Source organism: Phocoena phocoena, chromosome 5 (assembly GCF_963924675.1).
Source record: "Phocoena phocoena chromosome 5, mPhoPho1.1, whole genome shotgun sequence".
In the NCBI taxonomy this organism is placed as follows: Eukaryota; Metazoa; Chordata; class Mammalia; order Artiodactyla; family Phocoenidae; genus Phocoena; species Phocoena phocoena.
Genome location: NC_089223.1, coordinates 67,152,716 through 67,178,831, shown reverse-complemented (window position 1 = coordinate 67,178,831; position 26,116 = coordinate 67,152,716). Strand labels below are relative to the sequence as shown.

At 41.6% G+C, this 26,116-nt stretch overlaps 1 protein-coding gene across 1 annotated transcript in view; it reads left to right on the top strand.

Moving 5' to 3' along the window:
* The window catches only part of DCUN1D4 (defective in cullin neddylation 1 domain containing 4), a 65,026-nt gene that overhangs the window by 24,607 nt on the left and 14,303 nt on the right, over positions 1 to 26,116 (top strand). The window contains 5 exon segments of the mRNA XM_065878009.1: positions 2,524 to 2,638; positions 5,506 to 5,597; positions 13,465 to 13,535; positions 18,771 to 18,862; positions 25,354 to 25,462. Coding sequence (XP_065734081.1) covers positions 2,524 to 2,638; positions 5,506 to 5,597; positions 13,465 to 13,535; positions 18,771 to 18,862; positions 25,354 to 25,462 — 479 coding nt within the window.

Below are 26,116 nucleotides of genomic sequence, written 5' to 3'. Positions count from 1 at the left end.
CGTGACCAGTACCAGGAGACAGTGTCTTTCCTTCAGACGTGCACGTCCAAGGTGGGAGAAGCAAGCCTCGAGGTCGAAGGCAGACTCGTGTCTGAGCAGTGTGGCAGGCTTTCCGGCAAGGCGGGACCCACTTTTTCATTCTGCAAGCTCCACCCCGAGGCATTAACGGACAAGAATAAATCTTGACCGTTGGCAGTCTGCAAAAGCTTGGGTCTCTGTGCACCTCTTCAGACCTTTCTGCGTGCTTCAGTGTAAACAGGACTGCCGTTTCACCAGGAGGACGAGTGGGGCGTGTGTGGTGGGCAGCACGTTCTCTGGCTCTTTCTCTTCCTGATTTTGCTGCTGTTGTGGGGAGAGAGATATGGGCGTGCCTTGTGTCTCTGAAGAACCTCCTACTCCCTCCGTTGTTGGGCTCTGGGAAGGGTGGTTGAGGATCGCTGTCTTTTCAGCCTGGTGGGTGCTGCCTCTGGCTGAAGGAGCAGGCAGGGTCCAGTACCCGGCGCTGGGCCCACGCCTCGTTCGCGCTGTTGTCCTGTTTTGTGGCAGAAGAGGTGGTTTCGGCTATTCTGTTCCTGAAGCGCATTGCCCAGGAACTTAGCGTGGTGGTGGAAGCCTGAGTATGTCCTGAGATTGAGGTTCCAGTCCCGACCATTGCGCTTACCAGGTTGGGACTGTTAGCTACTGACAACTCTCTCCCTGCCTTCTGAACAGCTTTCTAGAGAGAACTGTCCACATTCACTGAGATCACACCCTCCGCTCACGTCCTTCCCCAGCCTGTTGCAGCCCTGTCCCCAGCCTCTTGCTTCTGCATCTGACTGCTGCCACCGCCCTGTGCACTCCTCCTGCTTTGGCTTCCTGGAGTGTACACTTGCCCAGGTTTTCTCCCCACCCAGGTCTTCACCCTCTTTTCCCAGCCCCCGAATATCCACACTTCCTGGGCTCTGGCCTTAGTCCCCAGCTTCTTAGTCTCTGCTGCTGAGGCCGCGTGGAGGCGGCAGTGAGTGGTGGTGGGGAGCTTGGCCTCGTCGCCGAGCTGCTTGGGTTCCATCCTTGATTTCACGTGCTGCCTTCCAGCTGCTGCTTCATCTCTCTGCCCGAGTTTCCCCATTCGTAAGAATGGGGTGGTTGTGAGGCTTGGGTCAACGGGGAGGTCCAGCCTGAGCATGCACCTCCCTGGTGGCACTCAGATCCCAACATCTGTCTACTTGCAACACTTGGCCACGTGAGCATGTGTTGAATGGATATTTTTCCCACATAAAACTCCGGAGAGGTAGATCTCACAGTTCTCATTCTTCAGATGATGAACCAGAGACCCAGAATAGGTCACTGACTGACTGAGCCACATGACTAGCTGAGGAGCTGGAGCTCATCCACTGAATGCAGAGCACTCAGACCCTATCACCCGGTGCTGCCTTGTCCCAGCGGCTCACTGAGGGCCCTGGGCCCTCCCACCAAGGCACCAGTGCAAGGAGGAGGACATGCAGTCCAGATTTCACCACTTAGCACTTCCGAGACCTTGGAAAGTCTCTTGAATGCCTAAGCCTTTTTACCATCAGTCAGTAGAGATAATTAACTCTGCCCTGCCTGTTGTTCAGGGTTATTGTGGGAACCAAATGACATAATATCTCTGATAGTACTTGTGCCAAGATGGGTATTTTAATTATGTTATAATTGTCTTGTAATTTATAATGGTTTAAGACAGTCTGAAGTGAGACTTGTCTGGGTTTGAATTCCAATTTTGCCCCTTACCTGACCCCTCTCTGCCTCCGTTTTCTTATCTGCATAAGCAGTAATGATTATTCTTTTTTCGTAAGCTTGTTGTGAGGTTAAGTGAGGTGTCGTACACGTAAGCGTTAAGAGCAGGGCCTGGCTCACCATAAGGTTTCCATAGGTGTTCCATGTTGTTGTTACATTTTAATATCTTTTACCAAATGAAAGTTAATGCTTCCAAAAACCCTGACTGAAAGTGGCAGAAACAAATTAAAAATATTTATGGAAGTTTTGCTTAAGATCATGTCAGGCTTTTGCCCCAAGAATCCAAATTCTGTTTTTTGGTTTTTTTTTAATCAGATATTCCTTGAAGCTTAAGAGTGTTGGGACTGATGTACTTGTATGTATTTTAGACCCAAGGTCACCAGTCGAGCTGGCCTTGCCTAATGAAGTACAGAAATGAGATAGCAGTGCAATTCCTTCTGAAGGAACATTGACGTGTAAAGGAAACTGGAAGCTTAGATGATTTATATTAGTATTTTTGGAGAGTAAACTGAAGTTATGATAACTTCATTTCTGGTGTGTGTCTTGGGGGGACTATTAACTAATTTGTGTCATTGCTAGGTTTATTTCTTGACTCTAACATTTTCTCAAAGAAGAACTGAAAACCAGTTTTTCACTTTTCATGTTTACAGAGAACATCTAAACCCTTTGCAATGTAAGTTGTGAAAGCTCTTCATTTAGCGCTGATATTCTTTGGAAGGGTTTCAATGTGGCATTCCTTACTTTTGTGCTCTTCACTCTGTTTTGTAGGAAGTCTGCGGTCTTGCAGTTCTTCGGACTGCTTTAGTAAAGTGATGCCGCCGAGGAAAAAGAGAAGACCTGCCTCTGGAGATGATTTATCTGCCAAGAAAAGTAGACACGATAGGTACGTCGCAGAGACAGTGGAACCACATTGATGGCATATGTGTTGAAGAGGCACCTTTCTACCCAGAGTGGGTCTTATAAGCGTACAAATGCCAACCGGACTATTGTTTTGGTTCTGCCAGGAGAACTTCAAAGTGTAATTTTTTGTGATACTTACTTAACGTGGGGGCTCATGAAACAAAAACAAGTTAGGTAACCTGAGTTCATAGAAATTCAAATTTTATCTCAGTCCATTGATCCACCAGAACTGGTGTAGTGTTTCTTTCTTTGCTTTTAAGAGCTTGCCCTCTGTGCCTGTTGAGGACCTCAGGATTGGTACTTATCTCTTCTTTAAGGGGGTCTCACTCACTACCTACTACCACAGGAATCCTGTAGCTGCCTCTGCCAGGACCTGGGTTGCGTGGCTGCAGAGAGCTGCCTGCACCAAGTGCTCTAAGCCTGCCTGGAATATTGGCTGAGCTGACATTTCTTCTCAAAAGAGTGAGCATTTGTTAGAAACCATGAAAAACAAGACTGTTGAAACCACTTCTCTTTCAGAAAAGTGAACTGTTAATTTTGGTAACTCCCAAGGTCCATTAGACTTGCTTATTTTAGGCATCTTTACTATTTCAACCAGATTTTTATTAGACATCTTTTGGTTCTTTCTCTCTCTCTCTTTTTTTTTTTTTTTAAAAAAACAATGAATAAACATCATAGTTTTAATCTTTTCTGCCTTTTCCCATCTGCCTCCATTCTGGCTCTGTAGGTCACTTCACTTCACTTATGTGGCCTGAATTGCCACATCGATAAATCAAGGGAATTAGATGAGATTTTTCTGCTTCTTTCTTTTCTTAAAAATAAATTTATTTATTTATTTTTGGCTGCGTTTGGTCTTCGTTGCTGCGCGGGCTTTTCTCTAGTTGCAGCGAGTGGGGGCTACTCTTCGTTGTGGTGCGTGGGCTTCTCATTGCGGTGGCTTCTCTTGTTGTGGAGCACGGGCTCTAGGCGGGCGGGCTTCAGTAGCTGTGGCACGCGGGCTCAGTAGTTGTGGCCCGCGGGCTCTAGATCGCAGGCTCAGAAGCTGTGGCGCACGGGCTTAGTTGCTCCGTGGCATGTGGGATCTTCCCGGACCAGGGCTCGAACCCGTGGCGGATTCTTAACCACTGCGCCACCAGGGAAGCCCTGAAGCCAGTTTAAAAACTGATAATTGAGTTGCAGAAGGGTGCGAGGTACTCTCATTAATAGCATTTCATCGGTCAGCTAGGGGATGGGGAGCTGTAACGTTATCCAAGTTTCATTCTTGGTCTTTTTTGAAAAACAACTTCATTTACATACCACAATGTATACGATTTTAAGTGTACAGTTTAGTGATCATTACGGAGTTGTTGGAGCTGTGCAGCCATCACTGCAAACCAATGTTAGAAGATTCCCATCACCCCAGTTGGAACCTTGACGCCCATTCACAGTCCATCCCTGTGCTTATTATTCCCAGCCCTAGGAAACCACAGATTCACTTTCTGTCCCTGCGATTTGCCTTTTCTGAACAGTTCATGTCAATGGTCTTTTTGTGCCTTGCTTCTTTCACTTAGCATAATTTTTTTGAGGTTCATCCATGTAATAGCATGTATTGGTATCTTTTTTTTTTTTTTTGTAATGTTACTCCATTGTCCTTTTTTAGGTGGAGTATTTTTAAGTGATTCAGTCATTACAGTGTCATATAGAGGTCTCCAGGATATTGACTAGTTACAGACTGAGCTGAGATAGGATGTCCAGGCCCAGGGTTGGAGCAAATCTGTTTGAACCCCTGGACAGTATCCACCTTTGTTTCCAGGTGGGGTGGCTACTTTTTATAGAAGAAATACAAAACTGGTGGTTTGTGGTTTCAGTATCTTAATACTTTATAACCATGTTTTGGGGGTTTTCTGGGTATTGAAACCCAGAATCTGTGATCAGCGGTATATACAGATATTCTGGTGAAAGTCTTGATCATGAATAAATGCTCTTTTAAAAAGAATTATACATGATTTTATATTATATGCTATGTAAATAAAAACTGTATTCATAAATGTTTATATAACTATTTAGACAATAAATACTCATAATTTTTCTATCAGAATCACTATTTTAAAAGTACTGCTGCTTCTCCCCTCCCCAAGTAGGGCCTATCTTGGTTCTCAGCCCCATGTCATCATGAAATAAGGAATCCCTGCCAAGGGTCACAGTGTTGGCAGGAGGAGGCTGCTGTGCTTGCTGACTCAGTTCTCCAGCTTATGTGTCTGTTTCCACAATGCTAGGGCATGATAGGAGAAGGGCAGAAGCCAAGGATTCTCTGTACTTCGTTTTCCTGAGGTTTTTTTCCTGGAGGCTTGGACATAATTTGATGTTTCTTTTTATTTGCTTGACAAGTTCCTTGGAGGTGTCTAATACTGCCAGGTTCTTCCTTAGACCATGTGTCGCCCAGCCTGACTCGTATGGCACGGGCGTCAGGAGAACTTGATGCAGAGACATGAGTGAGTCCTAGGGTCACCAGTTGAAGAAACACCGTCCACATTTCTTGTATCACTAGTGTTCTGTAGTTAGTTCTGGCTGGAGAGGTAGAAAGGAGTATATTAAATACTTGTTCTCTTCAGTTTTTACTGATTATTTGTTCATCAGAGAAAAACCTGTATTAAGTGCTTACCATTTAATTTTATACTGGGTGTGACTGTGTTTAAAACTATAGTTATAAAAGCTGAAGCTTCCAAATGCAAGAAGTGAAATATTTTAAATATACATGAAATACTGACTGAATAGATGTTTGGTTGGGTAAAAGAATAAAAACTATTTGCTACTTAAAAAAACTCAGTATCTTTACTTTAAATAACTTAAAACCCCTTTCTTGATTTCTAGCATGTATAGAAAATATGATACAACTAGAATAAAGACTGAAGAAGAAGCCTTTTCAAGTAAGAGGTGCTTAGAATGGTTCTATGAATATGCAGGTAGGTAATCATTTATAGACTGAGCCTCATAAAAATAAGGAGTGCCTTAGAGGAGATTAAAGAATTAAAAAGGAGTACTTTTCAAATTTGTGTGTGTGTGTGTGTGTGTCCATGTCCGTCTGTCTCCCTGTTTTCGGGAGGGAACACCGTTGAAACAAATCACCAAATGTCCTATTTATAGCCAGCAGCTAAGCCAAAGAATTCAGAACACTAGAAGGGAACTGAAAAGATGAAATGTACTTGGGAGAAATACTTTGGATTGCTAGGAAACCTCTTGAGAATGCTGGTAATGGGTGACTATTTGGTTTATGCATCCAAGTTAAAATAAGCTTTGCTGCTTTGAACCTTTATGTAGCGCAATGGAATTTCTTATATTGTGTCTCTAGTTTGAAAGATCATTTGGCAGACAGTGTTTGTTTTGTCATTTAAAATGTCTTAAATCCAATCCCATTTTTGCAACTTATTATAATTGGTTGGATAATGTAATACTGAAATAAAGGGTTTGTTTGTTTTTGTGGCTGTGTATGTGTAAAAAAGGGGGAAAGAAAAATTTTCAGACAAGTTTGAACTGAAGGCTCTTTTACCTTTCCTCTTCCCCACCATATTTCTGGCCCTATCATAACTTACCAACTTGACATTTCCAGTGACCTTCAAACTAATTTTCTTGACATCAGTCTCTACTCCCAGTCAGGTTCTGTGTGTTTCCTGTTGTATTATTTGAAAAAAAAAATAAATAAATGGAACAGATCATACATGTCATTCCCTAACAATCCGCTGCACCCTTGCCCCCCACTTAAAAATTCCTGCTACCTACAGGGTAAAAGACAACTAACTCAGTGCCATCCCTTTGCCTGGAGTGTTTTTCTCCACTTTTCCATATGACAAGCTGCTATGCATCTCTTAGCTTACTTAGCTTAATAGCCTTCTTTGTACTCTTAAAGGAAGGACATCATCATCATTCATAACTGTTTTTTTTTTTTTGCGGCACGCGGGCCTCTCACTGTTGTGGCCTCTCCCGCCGCGGAGCAACAGGCTCCGGACACGCAGGCTCAGCGGCCATGGCTCACGGGCGCAGCTGCTCCGCGGCATGTGGGATCCTCCCGGACCCTCCCGGGCACGAACCCGCGTCCCCTGCGTCGGCAGGCGGACTCCCAACCACTGCGCCACCAGGGAAGCCCCATAGCTGGTTTTGATACCCTTTTATTGGGTATCAAAATAAGGATTCCTCCTGGGGCCAGTGTTTTCCTCCTACCCCTACCTTACCCTTTTTCTGATAAAAATCTTGCCCCTTTGGCCACAGAGATTGTTCCAGGGGCTGCCAGGTAACCCAGGTCAGGACAATCAGATAAAATTTCCTAGGGTTTTGAGACTGAAGCTGGGAGAAGAGCATCTTTCTCTTCTGGTGGTAGACTTGAAAGGATGCGATCCTGATTCCTGTAGTTTTTTGGATTTTTGTGAGCTACCCCAATATCCTTCTAGTGAATTCTCTTTCATTATTTGAACTAGTTTGAGCTGGATTTTGTTTGCAGGGCACAGACACGTGGTACAGACACTTCTATAGTATTAGAATTTATCTGTTTTTAGGTCTTGAGAACATGAATCTCTTGAAGACGTTTTGTGAAAGTGGTTAGCACGTTTCCAGGTGTTCAGTACTTGGGTCTGAATGATGGAACGTTTTCTCATGTTCGTATCACTTTGATTATGAAGATCTCTTGCTTTCTCATTGGTTCACATTTATTGTTATGAAATATATTATAAAAAGGAAAGTTTAAACAGAAAAAGTATACTTAATCTCACCACCATAGCACAGCTATTTTGATATTTTTTGTGTCTTCCTTTATAAGCAAATATGAATTTTTCCATAGTAAAAGCCACACTTCTGTTTTCTTTTAAAAGGAAACAAGGTACAGTTTTCCTACTTGTTTGCTTTTCTCTGGCTCAGAAAGGTGACATTTGGGATAAAGATTAAGCCACATTCTTTAGGTTCCTTGAGGCCCCTGCCAGGTGGTTCCTTGGGATTTCATCACTGCGAGAAGTTTATGTGGGTGTGGCTAGCCCTATTTTTATTAATGCCCCCCCTTTTTATTTTTTGCTTTTTTTGTATTTTATCAGGGAAAATAGCTTGAAATTGAGAACAACTGGCACCTGCTTTCTTTTTTTTTAAATTAATTTATTTTTGACTGCATTGGGTCTTCGTTGCTGGGCGTGGGCTTTTCTCTAGCTGCGGTGAGCGGTGGGGTGGGGGGCTACTCTTCTTTGTGGTGCGCAGGCTTCTCATTGTGGTGGCTTCTCTTTGTTGTGGAGCACTGGCTCTAGGTGTGCAGGCTTCAGTAGCTGTGGCACGCGGGCTGTAGAGCGCAGGCTCAGTAGTTCTGATGCACGGGCTTAGTTGCTCCGCGACATGTGGGATCTTCCCGGACCAGGACTCGAACCTGTGTCTCCTGCATTGACAGGCGGATTCTTAACCACTGCGCCACCAGGGAAGTCCTCATTTTTTAATATCCCAACTACATGAATAAAAACTGAAGATAAGTATTATTCAAGAAAAATGCATGGCGAGAAGTCCCTGGAAGGTTGTGCTCTGGGCAAGTCTGTGGGAGCAGACAGTGAGGCCGTGGGCCCCCTGTGCTAGAGCGAGGGCCTGTCCCCCTCACTGTGCTCCTGTTCCCTCGGAGAGAGCCATCTGCTTTTGGTTGACTCCCTGCACTGAACCCGGAGTGCAGTGGAGGGTGGTAGGGGCCTTGGTGCTGCAGTTGTGCTACACATATGGACCTTAGTTCTTCCCAGAGTCCTCAGTTCCACGCTTGCCCTGTCCTCTGCACTCCTTTAGCCTGAGCCCAGCTCCTCCCAGATCCTGCCTGGCTGGTTAGTCCCAGCCCTCTTTGCACATCCTGTGCTGCAGCCTCTCACCTTTTTAAATCCCTGTCAACTCAGTTTCTGATTCTCAGAGATTTAATAAATGAAATGCTCTCCACTGGGGCTCTTGTCCTGTTCTCTGTGGTTATAGGCTTACTCCCTTTTGTACTTTGGTACTTGAGTCCTCTGTGACTTTAGAAAGGATTGCTGGGGGTAAAATTGGGGGAGTGTCTTATTTAGACCTCCGCCTGAAACTGGAATCCCATTTCTTTTCATTAAAATAACCAGTTTTACATAAATGATTTATCTAATAACTTCCACTTTCTGAGATATATCTAAGAGTAAGAGATGAGACCAGATACACAAGTGCCAGCATTTCAGAGTCACACTGAAGCTCATACACGTAGGTCATAAAAGCTCTACAAATCCTGACTGTAGGCCCTTCATCTCTACTTTCGATTAGGTTCTATAGCAGAATTGTTTCTTGGTTTACCAAAGTGAGATTTGGGACCAGGAGTAGGTGCTAAGTGACAAAGGAGACAAAAGTTTTGCTGACAAGGTTTCTTGGCAAAGGAGACAGCGTGGCCCCGTTTGCCCCAGAGATGCAGCATGGTGTGATTATGGAAACTCTGCCATGAGCATCTTGGGCTCTCATGAAAGGGTTTAGTTAGTGTAAAGTATATTTAGTTAGGGGCCCCTGCTTAAAATGGCAGTGAAAGTGGGAGGACCACTTTTTTCTAGATTATCGTCAGTATATCCGCCTTGTAAATGTATCTCTAGTATCTTTCACCAGGGCATTCTATAGCTTTTAAACCATCTCCCTCAAACCCACTTTTAATCCACTTGGTGTTAACCAGTGGCCTATTTGTTAGATTAAGATTGTTCAGTTCTACAGGTAAAATGATACATCTAGTGTAAATATACCCATAATCCCAATGAGCAATGTGATTACAAATAGATCTAAATGTGTACAAGGGAATGATAATGAGAAAAAAGGAAAAGTTGTTGTAGATATCAGGATTCTGGGTAGCCTTTAAGTAATGTTGACTGATAAGCTATATTTAATATTTTTAGGATAAAATATTAAAGTAACATGAGTCATGCCGTTGCAGATCATATTGTTAAAACCTTGCTCTTTTCAAATACACAGGTGCATGTGTATATAAGTAACCTGACAATGCCATTGCATAAAATGTGGAAAAAAGAAAAAAGCATGGCTAACTTAATGTTTACCACTGCCCAGTGTACCTCAGCCAACCTTTGAGGGCCTGCTACGTGCCAGGCTCTGGTGTGGCAAACAGACAAACAAATGAGAAGCAGCGTCATTGTAATGAGCACTGACAGGGAGAGGAGGCCAGATTGGAGGGGGTGTGAGTGGGACAGCCAGCTGGGAGACCCCAGGGCCCTGTGCACAGGCAGGGGAAGGGCAGGTGACTTGCCAGGCTCAAGAATAGGTTGCAGTAAAAGAGCTTTTTTAATTCACGAAGAATAGAAGCCAAAGACAAAAATTTTTTTAAGATTATAAGTACCTTATTTTTTTCTCAGATCTGTGCAACCAACTGCCAATGAGTCCCATCAGTAGATAGCAAAGAGTCATCTGTTCCTACAACCAAATCTCTTAGCAAAATAGTAATAGATGGATACTTCCATATGAGAATAATTACTCTTTAATGTCACAGCCTAAATACTTTACAGTAGTGGAATGAGGAAAAGAACGGTGAAACATGGTATACACACACACACAGTCACCTACAGGGGGGTAATGTAAAGTAAGTATGTCAGCTAGGTGCTCTCACAGGAAGATTATCAGACATAGTTGGTGAAGAAAGCAAGGTGTAGAATTTATAGGTACAGTATGAACCCAAGTGTATAGATAAACAAATTCAGGGGTACATTTCACCGTATATTTGCACATACATAAAAACACAGCAAAAAGGTCTGGGAGGATACATGCCTGACTCGTAAGGAAAGGAAGAAGGCAGGCTTTCTCTTTTTACTCTATTTTCTTGGGCTTCTTTATTTGAACATTTCCTCCGGTGAATGTCTTCATATATCGTTTGTGTGTAATATACACGTGAGTGCCCACATGCGGGACTGTGCACACTCAAACCCAAGTGATAAAATGCTAACTGTATTTTCATTTGAGTCAGGAATGAGATAAAGATGCCCACTCTCACTCTTCTGATTTGCCATTGTTTTGGGAGTTATTAACTAATGCTGTTAGGTAAGAGGAAGAAAGAAGGGGCATGAATACAGCAAAGGAAGAGGCAAAAATGATCATTCGTTGAAGGTGAAATGATTGAATTGTTGTGTACCTGGAAAGCCAAAGAGAATTGCCTGATAAACTAAATAAATATGTATATATATTCTGCAGGTAGAATTTATAAAATGGCTTATTTGGGGAAGGGTTCTTAAATTCTTTTATTTATTTATGGGCTCTGTAGTTTGCGGCACGTGGGCTGTCTGGTTGAGGCGCGTGGGCTCGGTAGTTGTGGCGCGCTGGCTTAGTTGCTCCACGGCATGTGGGATTTCAGTTCCCTGACCGGGGATCGAACCCGTGTCCCCTGCGTTGGAAAGCGGATTCTTTACCACTGGACCACCAGGGAAGTCCCAGAAATTCTTTAATAAGTGGTCGTCTCTGGGGAGTAGAGAGAAGTTAGGAGGAAACTTTTGCTTTTTTAACATTTTTATTTTCAGTTTTACTTTTAAATGAAATTTTATATCATGTTCATGTATTAATGTTGCCCAAAAAACTAAGTAAACTTTGATTTTCCCTCCATAATCAAGATAAAAAATTTAAGAATTCATAGAAAAACATGTAAAATAAAAGGAGAAAAAAGAAAGTCCCATTAAAGGTAACAGATTTGAATATGTGAAATAAAACTCTTGGTAACAAAGTAGCACATTTCTGATTAAAAGGAAAACAACACATGCAGAAAAAGTATTTGCTCTGGCTAGATTATGTGGAAGAGCCTGAGTTTGGACTTCAGGGGGAGCCAAGGATTAGAAGCAGAAAAGTGACACAAGACTGTCCAAGGTGATTTTAATGGTCATCCTTAGTTGAGAACAACCACCGTACACTTTTATTGTGATCTAGTTATTACTGTATTGAAATTACTCTTATGCTTCGTCTCCCTTCCTGGAGGGCAAGGACCATGGACTACTCCTCTTTAGCTACTTCTACAGTGCATCGCTCCAGGGTGTGCCCAGTAGATAATATTTGAATGAAACTGAGACATTTTCAGAAGGTGGATCCTGCTGGTCTTGGCAGCTTGCTAGATCTGAAGGCTATGGAAGATTGTAGAGTGATTCTTGTGTGGTCCAGTGGCTAAGACTCTGTGCTCCCAGTGCAGGGGGGCCCAGGTTCGATCCCTGGTCAGGGAACTAGATCCCACATGCTGCAACTAAAGATCCCACATGCCGCAACTAAAGATCCCGCATGCCGCAAGTAAAAGATCCCGTGTGCCACAACTCAGACCCAACGCAGCCAAATAAATAATTTTTTTTTAAAAGAATAAATAGTTCTTACACTTGAGGAATTTAGAAGGAAAGGTAGATGAGTTGGGACTTAATGCAAATGTGAGAAAAGCATTCCTAGCATTGCACGGGGTCACACAAGACTGCCTGACCCAGCCTGTGCTGCTGGGGGTGGGGAGATTGGGAGGACTGCCTGTATGGTTCCTGTCTTAAAGATTGAAGAAGCTGGCATGGGAAGATGGGGGGAGGGGAGAGGGAGATGGGCTGAGGCCACAAAGAGTTAGTACTGCGTTGGGTATGTGTCAGGATGTGTGTGCATAGCAAACAATGGGTAGGTGTTTCTGGATCTTAATTTTTGTTCATTCAGCAATATCTATTTGATTCTTTTATTTCCAAGAAACTTGATATGAAGGTGGAAAGCTATGAGGCTGAAGAGGAAGGGACGCAGTAGATCATAGAGAACCTTATTTGATATTCCAGAGATTTTGGACTTTATCCGTAGGTAGTAGGGAACTTAAAATCGAAGGAGTTTGTGTTTGAGGTGTGGACCCTCCAGGTGACTTTGTAAGGGATGGGTCCGAGGGGGATGAGGCTCTGGAATTAGGGAGATCCTGAGGGGACTGCTGTGGTCATCTAAGTGAGAGAATGACATCTGAACAGGTCAGTGCAGTTAAGAAATATTTGGAAAGTAAAATTGGCAGCGCACTTGGTAACTGATTGGCTCTGGAGAATGTAGGAGAAGGGGGGACTCCAGGATGATGCCTCAGTTTCTATTTGTGGTGGTGCCCCCGTTGAGATGCTACAGGAGGATAATCTCAGCTACCACAGAGAAGCCACATAAAATAAAGATTGCCTGTGTCTACTGGATGTGGCGATTGGGAGTTTATTGGTGACCTTGGCAAGAAGAGTTGCAGGGGAGGGAGATGAGCAAAAACCAGATTGCAGTGGTTGAAGAATGAATGGGGGCTACAGTAGAGCTGGGACATGTGGACAGTTCTTTCAGGAAGAAACAGAGATAACGTGGAATGTGAAGGAAGGGGTTGCCTTGTCTAGAACAAAAAGACTGCTTACTTTTTTTTTCTGTGTAAAAGAAACAATTATGTTATCTCCCAATTAATTTTAAAAAGAATATTAGGTGGTTCTTTGCTGTGTTTCCAAAAATTACTGTATGTGTTGAAATTATTACCAAAATAAGAATAGAGATTTAAGCTACTTTAAAGAACAGGAATTGAATGCCTGTAGCCTTATCTTTAGACATAAATTATGTGTCCATCTATCCACAGGTTGAAGGACTTGGCCGTAAACTGACTTAAATGTGCAGAACAGAATCCTTTAAAGATAGAACTGAAATTCTAGAACATTTTCCAATATATTCTTGGTGATTTCTTCCTTCAGAAAGGATTTATGGTCTTTAAGTGTTATTTGATCTAAGTTTACTTTAATAATAAGTAGTTTAACAGTATACTACTACTATAGTAGTAATAGTGTATGTACATGGTTAGATTTAATTTCTATAAATTGCATTTCATCACAGGTACTGATGATGTTGTAGGTCCCGAAGGCATGGAGAAATTTTGTGAAGACATTGGTGTCGAACCAGAAAATGTAAGTCTAACTTACTAATTTGGGTAGATCAGTTGATCTGATTTTGTCTCTTGGCAAATAAAGCAACAGTGAAGAAGTAAGGGTGCATTAGTTTTTATAAGGCAATCTAAGAAATAAGTTCCGATTCTAAATTGGTTTGTAAGCAAAAGTTTTTTTGCAATTGGTATGGTGTAACTACAGTCAGTCATTTTATTCTCTCATTTAATTTCTTGTCTCTAAAAGGTATAGTAATAAAGTAATTAAACTAGATGTTTAAAAAGTGGTGTGGGAATGTGTGCCTACCATGACGGATAACTGGGGACTGGGGGACTGAGGGCTTTGTGTATCTTTGTCCCCCTCCGTAGTTGTTCCAGCCTAATGTAGAATTTGTCCAGGACTTTGAATAATTAATTATTCATAAGCGTTTTGAATAGGTTATAATTAAAAAGGTTTTTTCACAGCTCCTTCACTTCCAGTTGAATTTAGCTCAGAAAGTGATTGCTTTTTATTGTAAAGCCCCTAAGTATTTCCTTTAAAACATTTAATTAGAAGTTTTTATGTGCTTCATTATTTTTGCATAATTCTTATGTTATTTTTGAACATTTTTTCCTATTCTCACGTTTGTCTTACTGCAAAATGAAACATACAAATGCTCTGACTCATTAACTATGCAGCTTAATATTACATCAGCCTCCAATTTAACAAATACCTCTTATATCCTAAATGAATTTATGCTCTGGAAGAGCTCTCAAGGGATCATCCCTTTCATTCAGACTGTTGGTGAGATATCTGGTACCCATGCGTATCATGCTCTTCGAGACTTCACACTTTATTCTTTAAAAAAATTTTGTTGGGCTTCCCTGGTGACGCAGTGGTTAAGAATCCGCCTGCCAATGCAGGGGACGTGGGTTCGACCCCTGGCCCGGGAAGATCCCACATGCCACGGAGCAACTAAGCCCACACGCCACAACTACTGAGCCTGCGCTCTAGAGCCCGCGAGCCACAACTACTGAGCCCGCAAGCCACAACTACTGAAGCCCGTGTGCCTAGAGCCCGTGCTCCGCAGCAAGAGGAGCCTGCGCACCGCAACAAAGAGTAGCCCCCGCTCACCACAACTAGAGAAAGCCCATGCGCAGCAAGGAAGACCCAACGCAGCCAAAAATAAAAACAAACAAACAAACAAATTAATTAAAAAAAATTTTTTTTTTTCTCCCCACTCCCCCACCCCCAGTAACACTGTAAATTTTCTAAAGAGCCTTTGGACTGTCTTTAACTTACTACATGTATTTTTATTTTAATGTAAGCTATTTCAGGTGTCTTGATAAATTATTGAGTTTGGTACAGAGGTTTGGGGACAGCTGGGTCAATAGTATTTTGCCGGATCTAGTCCATAGCCTGGTCATAGACAGACAAAAACATTTCACGGACTTTAAGAAGGAAGTTTTCTGACAGCGGCTGGGCCAAGGTTGGCAGTGTTTTCTGGACAGTAGTATAAAAGCGGCGAGAGTGAGCTGGGCCTGAGAGGAGATCCAGAGGTTCCACCCAGGGGACAGTAATCAGCATGTGATCAGAGGGGTGGGTAGCAGGGCCCAATGGTGGGGAGGCTGGGAGGCATCGGGCCACCAGTGTGAGAGGGATCAGGTGGGCATCTACTCTCAGGGCCAGAAAGGCCTGTCGGGTGGGAGGAGTGCTGACACCGATTCTAACCGAGAAAACAGGGAGGCCCAGCTCTTTAAAGTTCCTCAGCCCCAAATACCAGTACTCAGTAAAAAATAGCTACTGTTATTATCTTTTTTTGGCAATTATGAGTCTTTAGTTTTCTATTTCTGTAGCAGTAGAAATAGTCTTGAAATGTTGAATCACACAGAAGATTGAACGACTGAATTCAGACTATTATTCCAAAGTATTGATTCCTGTACTTCAAGCCTAAGATGCCACTAATAGAATTTTTATTATTTTATTCATCATTAAAAAGGAAAAATGTTGTTAAGTAAATTCTGATAAGCCATCAATTGTGGATACTTCCCAATTTCAGAAATTGTTTGAACAACCAGCACAAAAATAGTTTTTTAGAGGCTTGTCTGCATTGATGAGTGAGCACTTTAAAGTATTTAAAACCCTCACCTTGCCTGATATTTATAGCTTATGGAATTTAAGCAGGCTTGTAAAACTCAGTTCAGCTTCCATTTACTAAGGTAACAGAAAAATCCTTTAAGTAGCTAGCTTCCTTATTCGCTGTGCTAGGGAAAGGTCTGTTTGTGTAAAGAAGTACCCATTGTGAATATCTGCTGTGGCTGTTTGGCCACATTACATGCATACTTGTATGTGTGTTCCTTTACCATAACCGTTTTTTGTTTTTGTGTGGAATATTTGTGTGGAATTTTTAATCCTTCTAATAGAGGATTGAGTATAGATAATGTTTGAGAACATACAAAGTTTGAATTAGAAAATATGTAAATAGATACATAGGAGTCAGAATTCCAAGAAAAGCTGAGGGATGAGGAGAAAATCCACTAATGTGTGAATAGTTTGAAGAACATGTAACGCCTTCTTTTTGGAAGATCCTTCCTAGTAGGCCCCTGGTCTCTTAAGTCACCATTTTCTGACCAATTTAACAATCATGTTTTATGGTGATGTGCATAATATGTAGAAAAATTGGTTCACTTATCAGTTCTAGTTATCTACCTAGTAATCTAGATTTTTAAAATCTAAAAAACCTAGTGACTTAAAAAAAATGGGTAAGTACTGATTGAATTGATATTTGATTGATAGATCTTAGAGATTTACTGGGTTCTCACTGATACTAATCTCCAAAGTAGAAAACCATGAAGTCAGCACCAAGAGAAAGCTTTGCATTAATCTTCGAGTTATAAATTAAACAAAGCTGGAGATTTTTAGTCTACAAACGAGCTCATTGGCAGTTGAAAGGACAGACCTTCTGAACCTCCTGAATGCTGTTGTTCTGGAGTCCTTCATGTGCCCTTTGGCTCTCAGGGCCTAATTAAATCATCTAAAGTGATGTCTGAGTGGCTGCTTGCCTCATTATGGTGGGGAGTGTTATGCTTTTATTTTGCCTTTTGTTGTTGTTTGGGATTTTAAAAACTTTGGTTCTATTACAAACAGTAATATAAGGCAGGTGTGAAATTGTATTTTTTGATTCATTTTCAGGGATAACAGCCTAAAAATATGTTGATGCTCTTTTTTTTTTAATTTTTATTTTATATTGGAGTATAGTTGATTTACAACATTGTGTTAGCTTCAGGTGTACAGCAGAGTGATTCAGTTGTACACATACATGTATCTATTCTTTTTCAGATTCTTTTCCCATGTAGGTTATTACAGAATATTGAGTAGAGTTCCCTGTGCTATACAGTAGGTCCTTGTTGATGATCTATTTTATATATAGTAGTGTGTATATGTTAATCCCCAACTCCTAATTTATCCCTCCCTGCCCCCGCCTTTCCCCTTTGGTAGCCGTAAGTCTGCTCTCCGTGTCTGTGAATCTGTTTCTGCTTCATAGATAGGTTCATTGGTGTCATACTTTAGATTCCATATGTAAGTGATATCACATAGTATTCGTCTTTCTCTGTCCGACTTACTTCACTTAGTATGATGATCTCCAGGTCCATCCATGTTGCTGCAAATGGCATTATTTCATTCTTTTTTATGACTGAGTAGTATTCCATTATCTATATGTACCACATCTTCTTTCTCCATTCATCTGTCGATGGACATTTAGGTTGCTTCCATGTCTTGGCTTGCCTCAATTTTTTATGTTATGTCACCCGGATTCCTTTCACCATCACCACCCTCTGACCCATTTGGGCACATGAATTATAGTTTAATGGTTTGGGGCAGTTCTTCTGTTAGATGAAATGAAGCATTTAGGTCCTGGGTAAAGAAATCAGATTAACTGCCAAATGCAGAGTATGCTAGTCCCTGTTCCAACTGTATGCAGAAACATTTATTTCCTTCCCATTGCCTTCTTTTTTTATTACAACAAATGGACGTATAGCCATTCAGCAGTGTATGTGTGAGCTCCTCTTTTGTACTCGGGTTCCCTTTTGTGTGAATGACTGTCCAGAGATAGCCAGCCTTGCAGAGTGGCAAGCCTTCCTAGGACGGTCCTAGGAAGGCCCTGTCCCTCTTCTTTACCTCTCTAGGAGTGGCATACTTTCTTTTTTAGTTACCCCTCACCTTGTCTTGGGTCTTTGAGGTAGACAGGATGGGAGAGCTTCCTCCTCATCCCCCAATCCAGGTGGCCTCAGCTCTGTCCCTGTGTAAGAGTCCTGGAGAGTTTGCAGTTGGAGGCATCTTGGAAATGTAATTTTGTCTTTTATACCTTTAGGTATTTATTAAACTCACCATCACTGCCTCGGTGCCACCTTTTCTCTAAAGCAGCTGAGTGAAAAAGTGACGAGCGGTGCCAAAAACCCGAGTTGTCACAGTTCCTCGTGTCTGCCCAGTTTCAGAAGGTGCACTGAAGGCAAGGATGGCGCCCCACTGAGAAGTGATTGAGTGATTGTCCGCTCATCCTGCGCTCATTGCAGGCACAGTGCTATCGAAGTGGAGTGTTGGACTACTTTAAAATCATTTCCGCAGTGTATGTAGTTGAACTCACAAACATCGAATCCACTGTCCATGTCCCACCACCTACTGTTAGGGTTTTTAACACTCTGTTCTGCACCTCACTCTTTTCATTTTCACTTAATAAATCTTGGAAACTGTTCCGTATTTGTACCGATGGCTCCACTTCATTTGTCTCAGTGGTGACATAGTATTCTTTCGTACGGAATGTGTTTAGCAAAGAAGTATTTAAGTAGTCCCTTATTAGTAGATGTTTGGTTGTTTTCAGTCTTTTGCTACTACAAATAGTACTGTAGTCAGTCTTGTTGACTATACAGCTTTGTGTATATGTGCAGGTGTATCTATGAGATAACTTTCCATAGGTGGAACTGCTGGTTTCAGTTTTGATACATACTGCAGAACTGCCCTTGGGAGAGGTTAATGGCTTTACACTTCCACCATCAGGCATAAAAAGTCATGTTTCTCCAAACCCTTGTCAGCAGACTGAATTATCAAACTTTTAGATGTTTGCCAAACTAGAACTCATTTTTGAAGTTACCTTGCTCATATTTCCGTGACTAAACTACTGTGAACCGAAGCATTTGGCTGATGCTAATGTATTTAATTACTGAGGTCTGTCCTCCTTAATTGATTGGTCTTTCTGCTTTGTTTTGTTTTTGTTTTGAACAGGTAGTTATGCTTGTCCTAGCTTGGAAATTGGATGCACAAAACATGGGTTATTTTACTCTACAGGAATGGTTAAAAGGAATGACGTCTCTACAGTAAGTCCTGAGGCTACCCTGGGGCAAGGGTGGGGGGTGGGTGTCCTTGCCCTCCCCTGGCTGCCTGCCTCCCCCCTGGGGTCTCGTCGAGCCTGGCTTGGGTGACTGGAGGACCGCCAAGGGATCTGGGCAGGCTTCACCTGTGCATAGGTGTGAAGACCAAGCCCCATATTCCTATGATGAGGAGGGCTATAACGGATGAATTCTAGAAATTAAAGTTTTTATATAATGTATGTCGTTTATTTTAGTATTCTTCTAGAGCAGCTCAATAGAAATAGGCCATCCTTTTCTCATATATGTGAGCCACGTATATAATTTAAAATTTTCTAATACCCACATTTAAAAAAGTAAAAAGAAACAGGTAAAATTTATTTTAATATATTGTACTTAATCCAGAATATCCAAAATATTATCATTTCAACATGTAACCAATATTTTTAAAAGCTGTTTTACCTTCTTTTTCATATTGAATCTTGAAAATCTGGTGTATATTTTACATTTATGGTACATCTCAGTCTTCATTAGCTGCATTTCAGGTGCCCAGTAGCCTCTTGTGTCTAGTGGCTACTGTATTGGACAGCGCAGGTTTAAAATCAAAGTATTATCATCTGGTTTATAATTCGTGAGAAAAGTTGAGTGAAGTATAACTTGTAAGTAAAGATATTCAATATCTTTTATTTGATATATTCTGTTATTAGCTTTGGGCAAAGTTAGAACTTCATTACTCTAGTGATTAAAAAAATAATAATAATAAAGATTCTGTTTATGTTACCTGGGCCAGAATTGAGGGGAAAAAAATCACTGGTTTTATGTGTTCACTTCGTGCTTACATGCATGTGTGTCTGTGCGTGTGTGTTTACATGTGTGTGCTTGCTAAGAGTTTCACTCAAGAAAACAAATTGTCATTCTCTGTTACTCATTGAAAGATACGCTTGAGGTGGATGATGAAACATTTCAAATGATATTTGAAGAGGAAGTGCTAATTCTTAATATAGTAACTGATCTAAAGTACTTGAATGGCTTCTCTTTTTCTTTTTCCTTTAACTAGGAATGATAGGCTTAAGTTTTTACTGGATTAAAATTGGAATTGAAATGGTTTTATGGTTTTATTGAAATAATTTCGTAATTTGTCAACTTCCAATATCATTGTCCCTTTGTCATTGGTAACAGTGCTTCATTTTCGTCGTGCTTTAGTAGTTTCATGAGGACTGTTCACTGTTCTTTCATTTGCGCCTCACGGCTACCTAGGCAGGTCAGGCTTTATTTACCCTGCACATTTTACAGATGGGGAAACTGAGGCTTAGAAGGGGTATGTGATTTGTGAAAGAAAGTGGTAGGATGGGAGGAAAGCCTAAGACTTCTGATTCTTCAGTCACAGTCTTCCTCTGACAACTATTGTCTGATGACAAGTGCGTTTTAGGTAAAAGCCAAATCACCCTTTTACAGGTACGCTTTCCTCTCAGCCTGCTCTAGAATTTTAGGGTTAAGTCTCTGGAATCTCCTAAAATTGTGTATGTCGTGTAGGGAAACACCTCCTTACAATTTTCAACCTACTAACTCCTGCATTGTTTTCCGTGCTGTCTCCCTTTGTTGCTTTCCGGCTAGAGCACGTGATGACCGCTCCTTTTTAAGTATCCTTGTAATGATGAATGCACTGCCAAATCAAGATTTTATTCATGGCTTTCGAGAAGGCACCATCAGCATTTCTTCAGGCACAGTTTCATGTGTCTTAAGAGGGTGTAGTATCCATTTTTGGACAGTTCTAGATTCGTTTTTACATTTGCCTTTACAAAAGAATATTACCCATGCCAGCCCTTGCCCATGTTTTGAGGATTGCGTCGTCTGGGAATTGAAATACACAGTTTCCTGGAAGAGGCCTACGCGTATGTTCATGGGCTGGGGGGCGCTCCACAAGCTCTTTGTGGGGAACTCTGCTCGCCACTTTGTGTGACACGGGTAGTGGCAGGTGGATTCCCATAGAATGCTGCCACTTGGCCCTCGCAATTTACAGTATAGTAACAAACCTGATCCACTGTAAAGGAATTGAGGAATCTGCTTTCTTTTGTGAGATGAAATTCTGAGATTAGTTTCCTCATCAGTGAGGTGAAGATGATTACTCACAATAACCTTTAAGGTTCTTTGTAGTTCAAAAATAGTACAATTTCAAGTTTTAAGAACTTCCTCCCCCTTTCCCTCCTGCCTCCCTATATTCATCATTTGTTCAGCAAATATTTGAGTGGCAGTGGTGTGCCAAGCACAGAATTCTAGGTCCTGGGGAAACAAAAGCCATGAACAAGACAAAGTCCATTTGGGGCAGGAGCTTGGAAGCAGTGTTCAGGCAAAATATCCAAAAGTAATAAGGTCACTTCTCTTTATGCTACTTGTATTTATAAGGTATTTGCACCCAATAAATAAGAAAACTCAGAGGCTAATCCTTTATATGCTCTAAAGATGGAAAGTAGTCCATCTTTTGAATGATCTATTTTGTCTTCTATTTGTTTTTTTTTCTCATTTTTGGCTTTATTAAACCTGTCCAGTGAAGTTTTACGGACTCAAGCTGGAATTAAAGTGTATATAACAAAACCTCTTCTAAAAAAATTGTAACTGTACAGTGAGCACATGCTAGCAATAGGAAACCCATGGGTTTTGGAACCAGAGAGTTTTGAATCGGTTCTGCCACTTCCTGGGTGTCCCTGGTAATGTCCCTAAAACCAGGAACATTGAAGTGATGAAATGTGGCTTTCCCCAGGGCACCCAGAAACCAGTCTTCTGGATGCCATCTGGAGTTGTGTGCTTGGCCTCTCCAGGGCCATGTTTTGTGACTCTTGGAAGCAGGGACAGCAGCTGGTAGGGAACATCTATCCCCAAGTTCCCGCAGTCGTTCTCAGAGAAGGCACAGCTCTTGATTGATTGATTTATGTATTTATTTATTGGCCACACGGCTTGTGGTATCTTGGTCCTCCGGCCAGGGATTGAGCCCGTGCACTTGTCAGTGAGAGCGCCGAGTCCTAACCACTGGACTGCCAGGGAATTCCCAACTCTTGTTTTAATTGACTGTTTTTTTTTATTGCCTTGTTCCAATATGTGGTTTAAGGTTACCTCTGATGAATTAAGCTTATAGAGTGTTTAAGCTAAACAAAACAAAAACCCCAAAAAAGTGTGTTAGAGTTGTAGCTAACTGCAGAGAACTCATGATGGGCTGGAAAAATACCTTTGGGCTGACCAAGTGAAGGGGCAAAGGCTGTCCCAGGGTAATGGGAGAGAGCTACCTTTGATTTTATAACCTTTGAGGATTATTATCCTGATTCCTGTTGCTTTGGACTGTGTTACAGCAGCAAAGTTCAAATACGCAATGATTTCATTCCACAGTATATGCATACTTTCTCATGGGAAAAGATGCCCCCTAGCGGTGTGGCACTGTCACTGTATGGCTGCCACAGTTTTCTTATACGTGGTGCACAGAAGAGCAGGGGGATGTGTTGAATGATGTGGCTGCTTTCTGAAAAGTCTCAGGCCGAGCCTGTTTCTCCACAGGCCCTCTGTTTGAACTGAGCCCCTCTGCAGATGGCCTTGTTGAGTGGCCACTAGATGGCAACCTGCGGTTCAGACAGGGTGACTCAACGGCCTGTCTCCCTGATGGGGGTTAGTCCACAGTCTCCGCAGGACAGGACCCCTTTTAAAGCAGATCAAACCCTTTATTGACAGTATCGTCTCTAACCCATCCTTAATAGATACATGAAGTGAAAATTTTACTTTGGGCATTGTATGCTTGATACTCCAGATGAGCTCTCTGAGCGTCTTGCAGACATAGGGACGTCTTTGCCAGTGTGGCTGGACTTGCTTCCAGGCACGCTGCAGAACGTCATATTCACCTTGTAGCGACTTTATTTTCTTTTAGCTATGCAGTGGTCATCTAAATGAGTGGTTCCTGCTCTAGAATCTGTTGAAACAAACAACTGCTCTTATTCCTTTCATTGGGCAGGACTAACTAAACTAAAGCACTGGCCCAAATCTGGCCAGTTTTCTGCGGTTTTCATCCTTAACCGTCTTTCCAAATGAAGAGGGAAACCTTGGCCTTAGATGTTTTGGGGTTAGCTGGTTTCCCTCCTCTTTGATCCTCCCCCATGTTGTTACTAATAAAATATTATTCGTTATTTATATACCTGGTAAGAAAATCGAGCCATACAGTAGAGTGCCCAGTGCAAGGTAAGCCCTGTTCCCACTCCTGCCTCGCAGGCTCTGCTTACTGCTTTCTTGTGCATCCTTTTAGCCTCCAGCAACCTTCATTTGGGTTCTGGCAGTAAATCTCTATAACTAGGCTATCAATCAGTGTCTCTTTTTTCCCTTCCCTAACCTTTCTCCACAGAGATCCAGAGTGGGCTTTTCAAGATGGAAGCCTGATCACGGTCTCTCCCATGATAGGAGGTGGCTTCCATTGTTTCTAGGATTCAGAAAAAACCTCCCAAAACAAACAAACAAAAAAACCCACTGTGGACCACAAAAACCCTTTGTGGTCTGGCCCTACCTCCCTTTCAGCTTCATCTTGGACCACTTCCCCTCTTACTCTACCCAGTCTAGTCACAGTGGTTTTCTTTTAGTCTTTGGACTTAAGCATGCTCCCTTCTGCCACTGGGCCTTTGCACATACCGTTCCTTTAATGTGGAAAGCCCTCCCCTCCAAAAACATCTAGTTTCCACCTGTCTTTCAGCTCTCAGCTTACATGTCAGTCCCTTAAAGAAGGGTTTTCTGACTTCTAAAATAGTCTAATTTTAATCTTTTCTAGTTTTCAAAAACATCAGGAAGAAATAAAGCACATTCTAAATTGTTGTAGACTTATAGAAATGAAATATTTACTGTAGCTTTTGACTTTTAGATATTTTATCATCTCAGTAGATCCTGGGGAGTTTTTTGTAGATAGCTACAAAAAAAAAAAAAAGCTTTCACAAATTTATTGCTAAAAATACATTGGTATGCTCTATTATGAACCATATTTTAGTTTATAAAGTATGTAAAATATTTACATTGATAATACTTGTAATATGTATTGTCTATACTTAGTAGGAGGTAAAAGTTCTACAGAGAAACGCAAGGGTACACATGCAGCATTGAAAAGCTTTAATATTGTCAGTGAAAATGATGACTCTTTGTTCTCATTTTTAAGGGCTAGATGTTATGAACAGAAAATTAGTTTGTAAAAATAACCAATCAGTCTACTTAAGAAAACTAAACAGTGTGTCTCTTACCTGTGCAAATAGATGGTTATCACCAGGGGCTCCCTGGAGAAATAGCTGATTTCAAGTTTAGGGTAGAGAGAGTACAAGGTGAACTAGAATATCTTGTGCCAGAAAGTGAGGCCGTACGTGCTCAGAGACTGACGGGGACATGTCAGAAGGACACTGGAGCCAGCTTGAAGGGGCCAGTGCCCAAACACGGACAATTTATGCATCAAACAGAATGAAGACAGTAGCAGATTATAACACTGAGTAAAAGGCAAACATCCTTAAGTCCAGAAAGTAAGAAAGATGGTGAGTAGAACTCTTTATAGAACAATTCCAGCCTGTAAGTATAAAAGCATGATAGAATTAGAAAAATCACCATTTTGTACCTTCAGATGTAAAACTGATTCAGGCAGGGCTCATCAACGGATGCTAAAATGTTTCACCTGGTGAAATGTTGTTGAGGAACAGGATGGTCAGTCTCAAGGTATCATCCCCCAGATTACACACCATTTCAGAAGGGCGAAGAGTACCGTTTAAGTGGAGAATCTGGTGGATGCTACCTTCACCAAATGAATCAACTTAATATCACCAGTAATGGGACAGACTGACGTTATGAGCCTCCTCACGGGGTATACTGAGAAGGACATCACGTGGAGAGTTCTTATCATGAGTACTTAATCTAAATATAATCATAGGGAATTTATCTGACAGACTGAGATTCTGCAAAACAACTAGTCCGGTCTTTTAAAAAATGACATTGTCAAGAAAGACAGAAAAAAGGCAGGACACCTTCTAGATGCTAAGGAGATAGATACCTGAAAGCAGTGCACGAGCCTTGATTGGATCCCGGATGAAAAGGAACAGCTGGGGGAAAATTGGGAAATTTGCACATGGGTCATATATTAGCTCGGAAAGTTAACATTTCTAGGATATTAAGAGTGATGATGGCATTGAAGTGTTTAGGAGTAAAGTGGCATTATGTTGGCAACTTTCAAATGGTACAGAAAAAAGTGCATGTATGTGAGAGAGTGAGCACAAATGTGACAGTGCTCATGGTGAGCCCAGGGGATGGGTATATGGGTGTGTATTTACTAGGCCTTCAATTTTTCTGTACATTTGAAATTTCTTAAAAGTGTAGGAAGAAAATAGCTCATCGTGGACATGTTCCAACTCCAGGGTTTATATTGTCTTTTGGTATTGTGTTTTATATTACTGCCCCACGTTAAAAAAAAAAAACTCGGGTTATAATTTGCCTTTATTCTGTTTTTCTAGATGTGATACAACAGAAAAACTCAGAAATACTTTGGATTACTTAAGATCATTATTAAATGATTCTACAAACTTTAAACTTATTTACAGATATGCGTTTGACTTTGCACGGGTGAGTTCTCTGGAGCCTATCCAGATGTTTCCCTCTCTCTCCCTCCCCTTTTGAGGTTTGTTTTACGTACTACAGCAAGGAAGTTGAATAAGCTACTCCCAGGATGCTAGTTAGAATTTATCTCTATGTGTACCCTTTCTACACTAACTGATTCTGGGCAAGAATGTAGTATGTCAACAAAAAGCTCTAGTGACAGACTATTAATAGCTCTTGAGATTGGCTTAGAAGTAACTTGTAAATGGACATGTAATAGACACTGTTCTAAATGTCTCTTAGGTAAGCTTGACAAATCTTCTCCTTCTCACGAAACAGCAAAGCTTCACCCATTGAGTTTACTGGAATAAGTTAGTCAGATCAAAGCCAGTTTCATTTTGGGTGCTATATCGTGTCTGAAAATCGTTTGAATTTCAAACGTAAGCTAATTTCAGTGGACGTTATTCAAACATAGTTTCTAGTCATCATTTTGAAAAGTGATCATCTTGTTTGTCACGCAGTGAGCCAGTCCAAGTAGGTGAATAGGTGGTTCTACTGGAGTGACATAAAGCTGTATTTTTCAGCCTGGTCACTGTAAGGTAGCGAATTCTGAGGTGTAAGTTGGCGTTGTGTTCGTTCACTGTCCACGGCCCATACGTACGATTACACTTTATTGCAGAA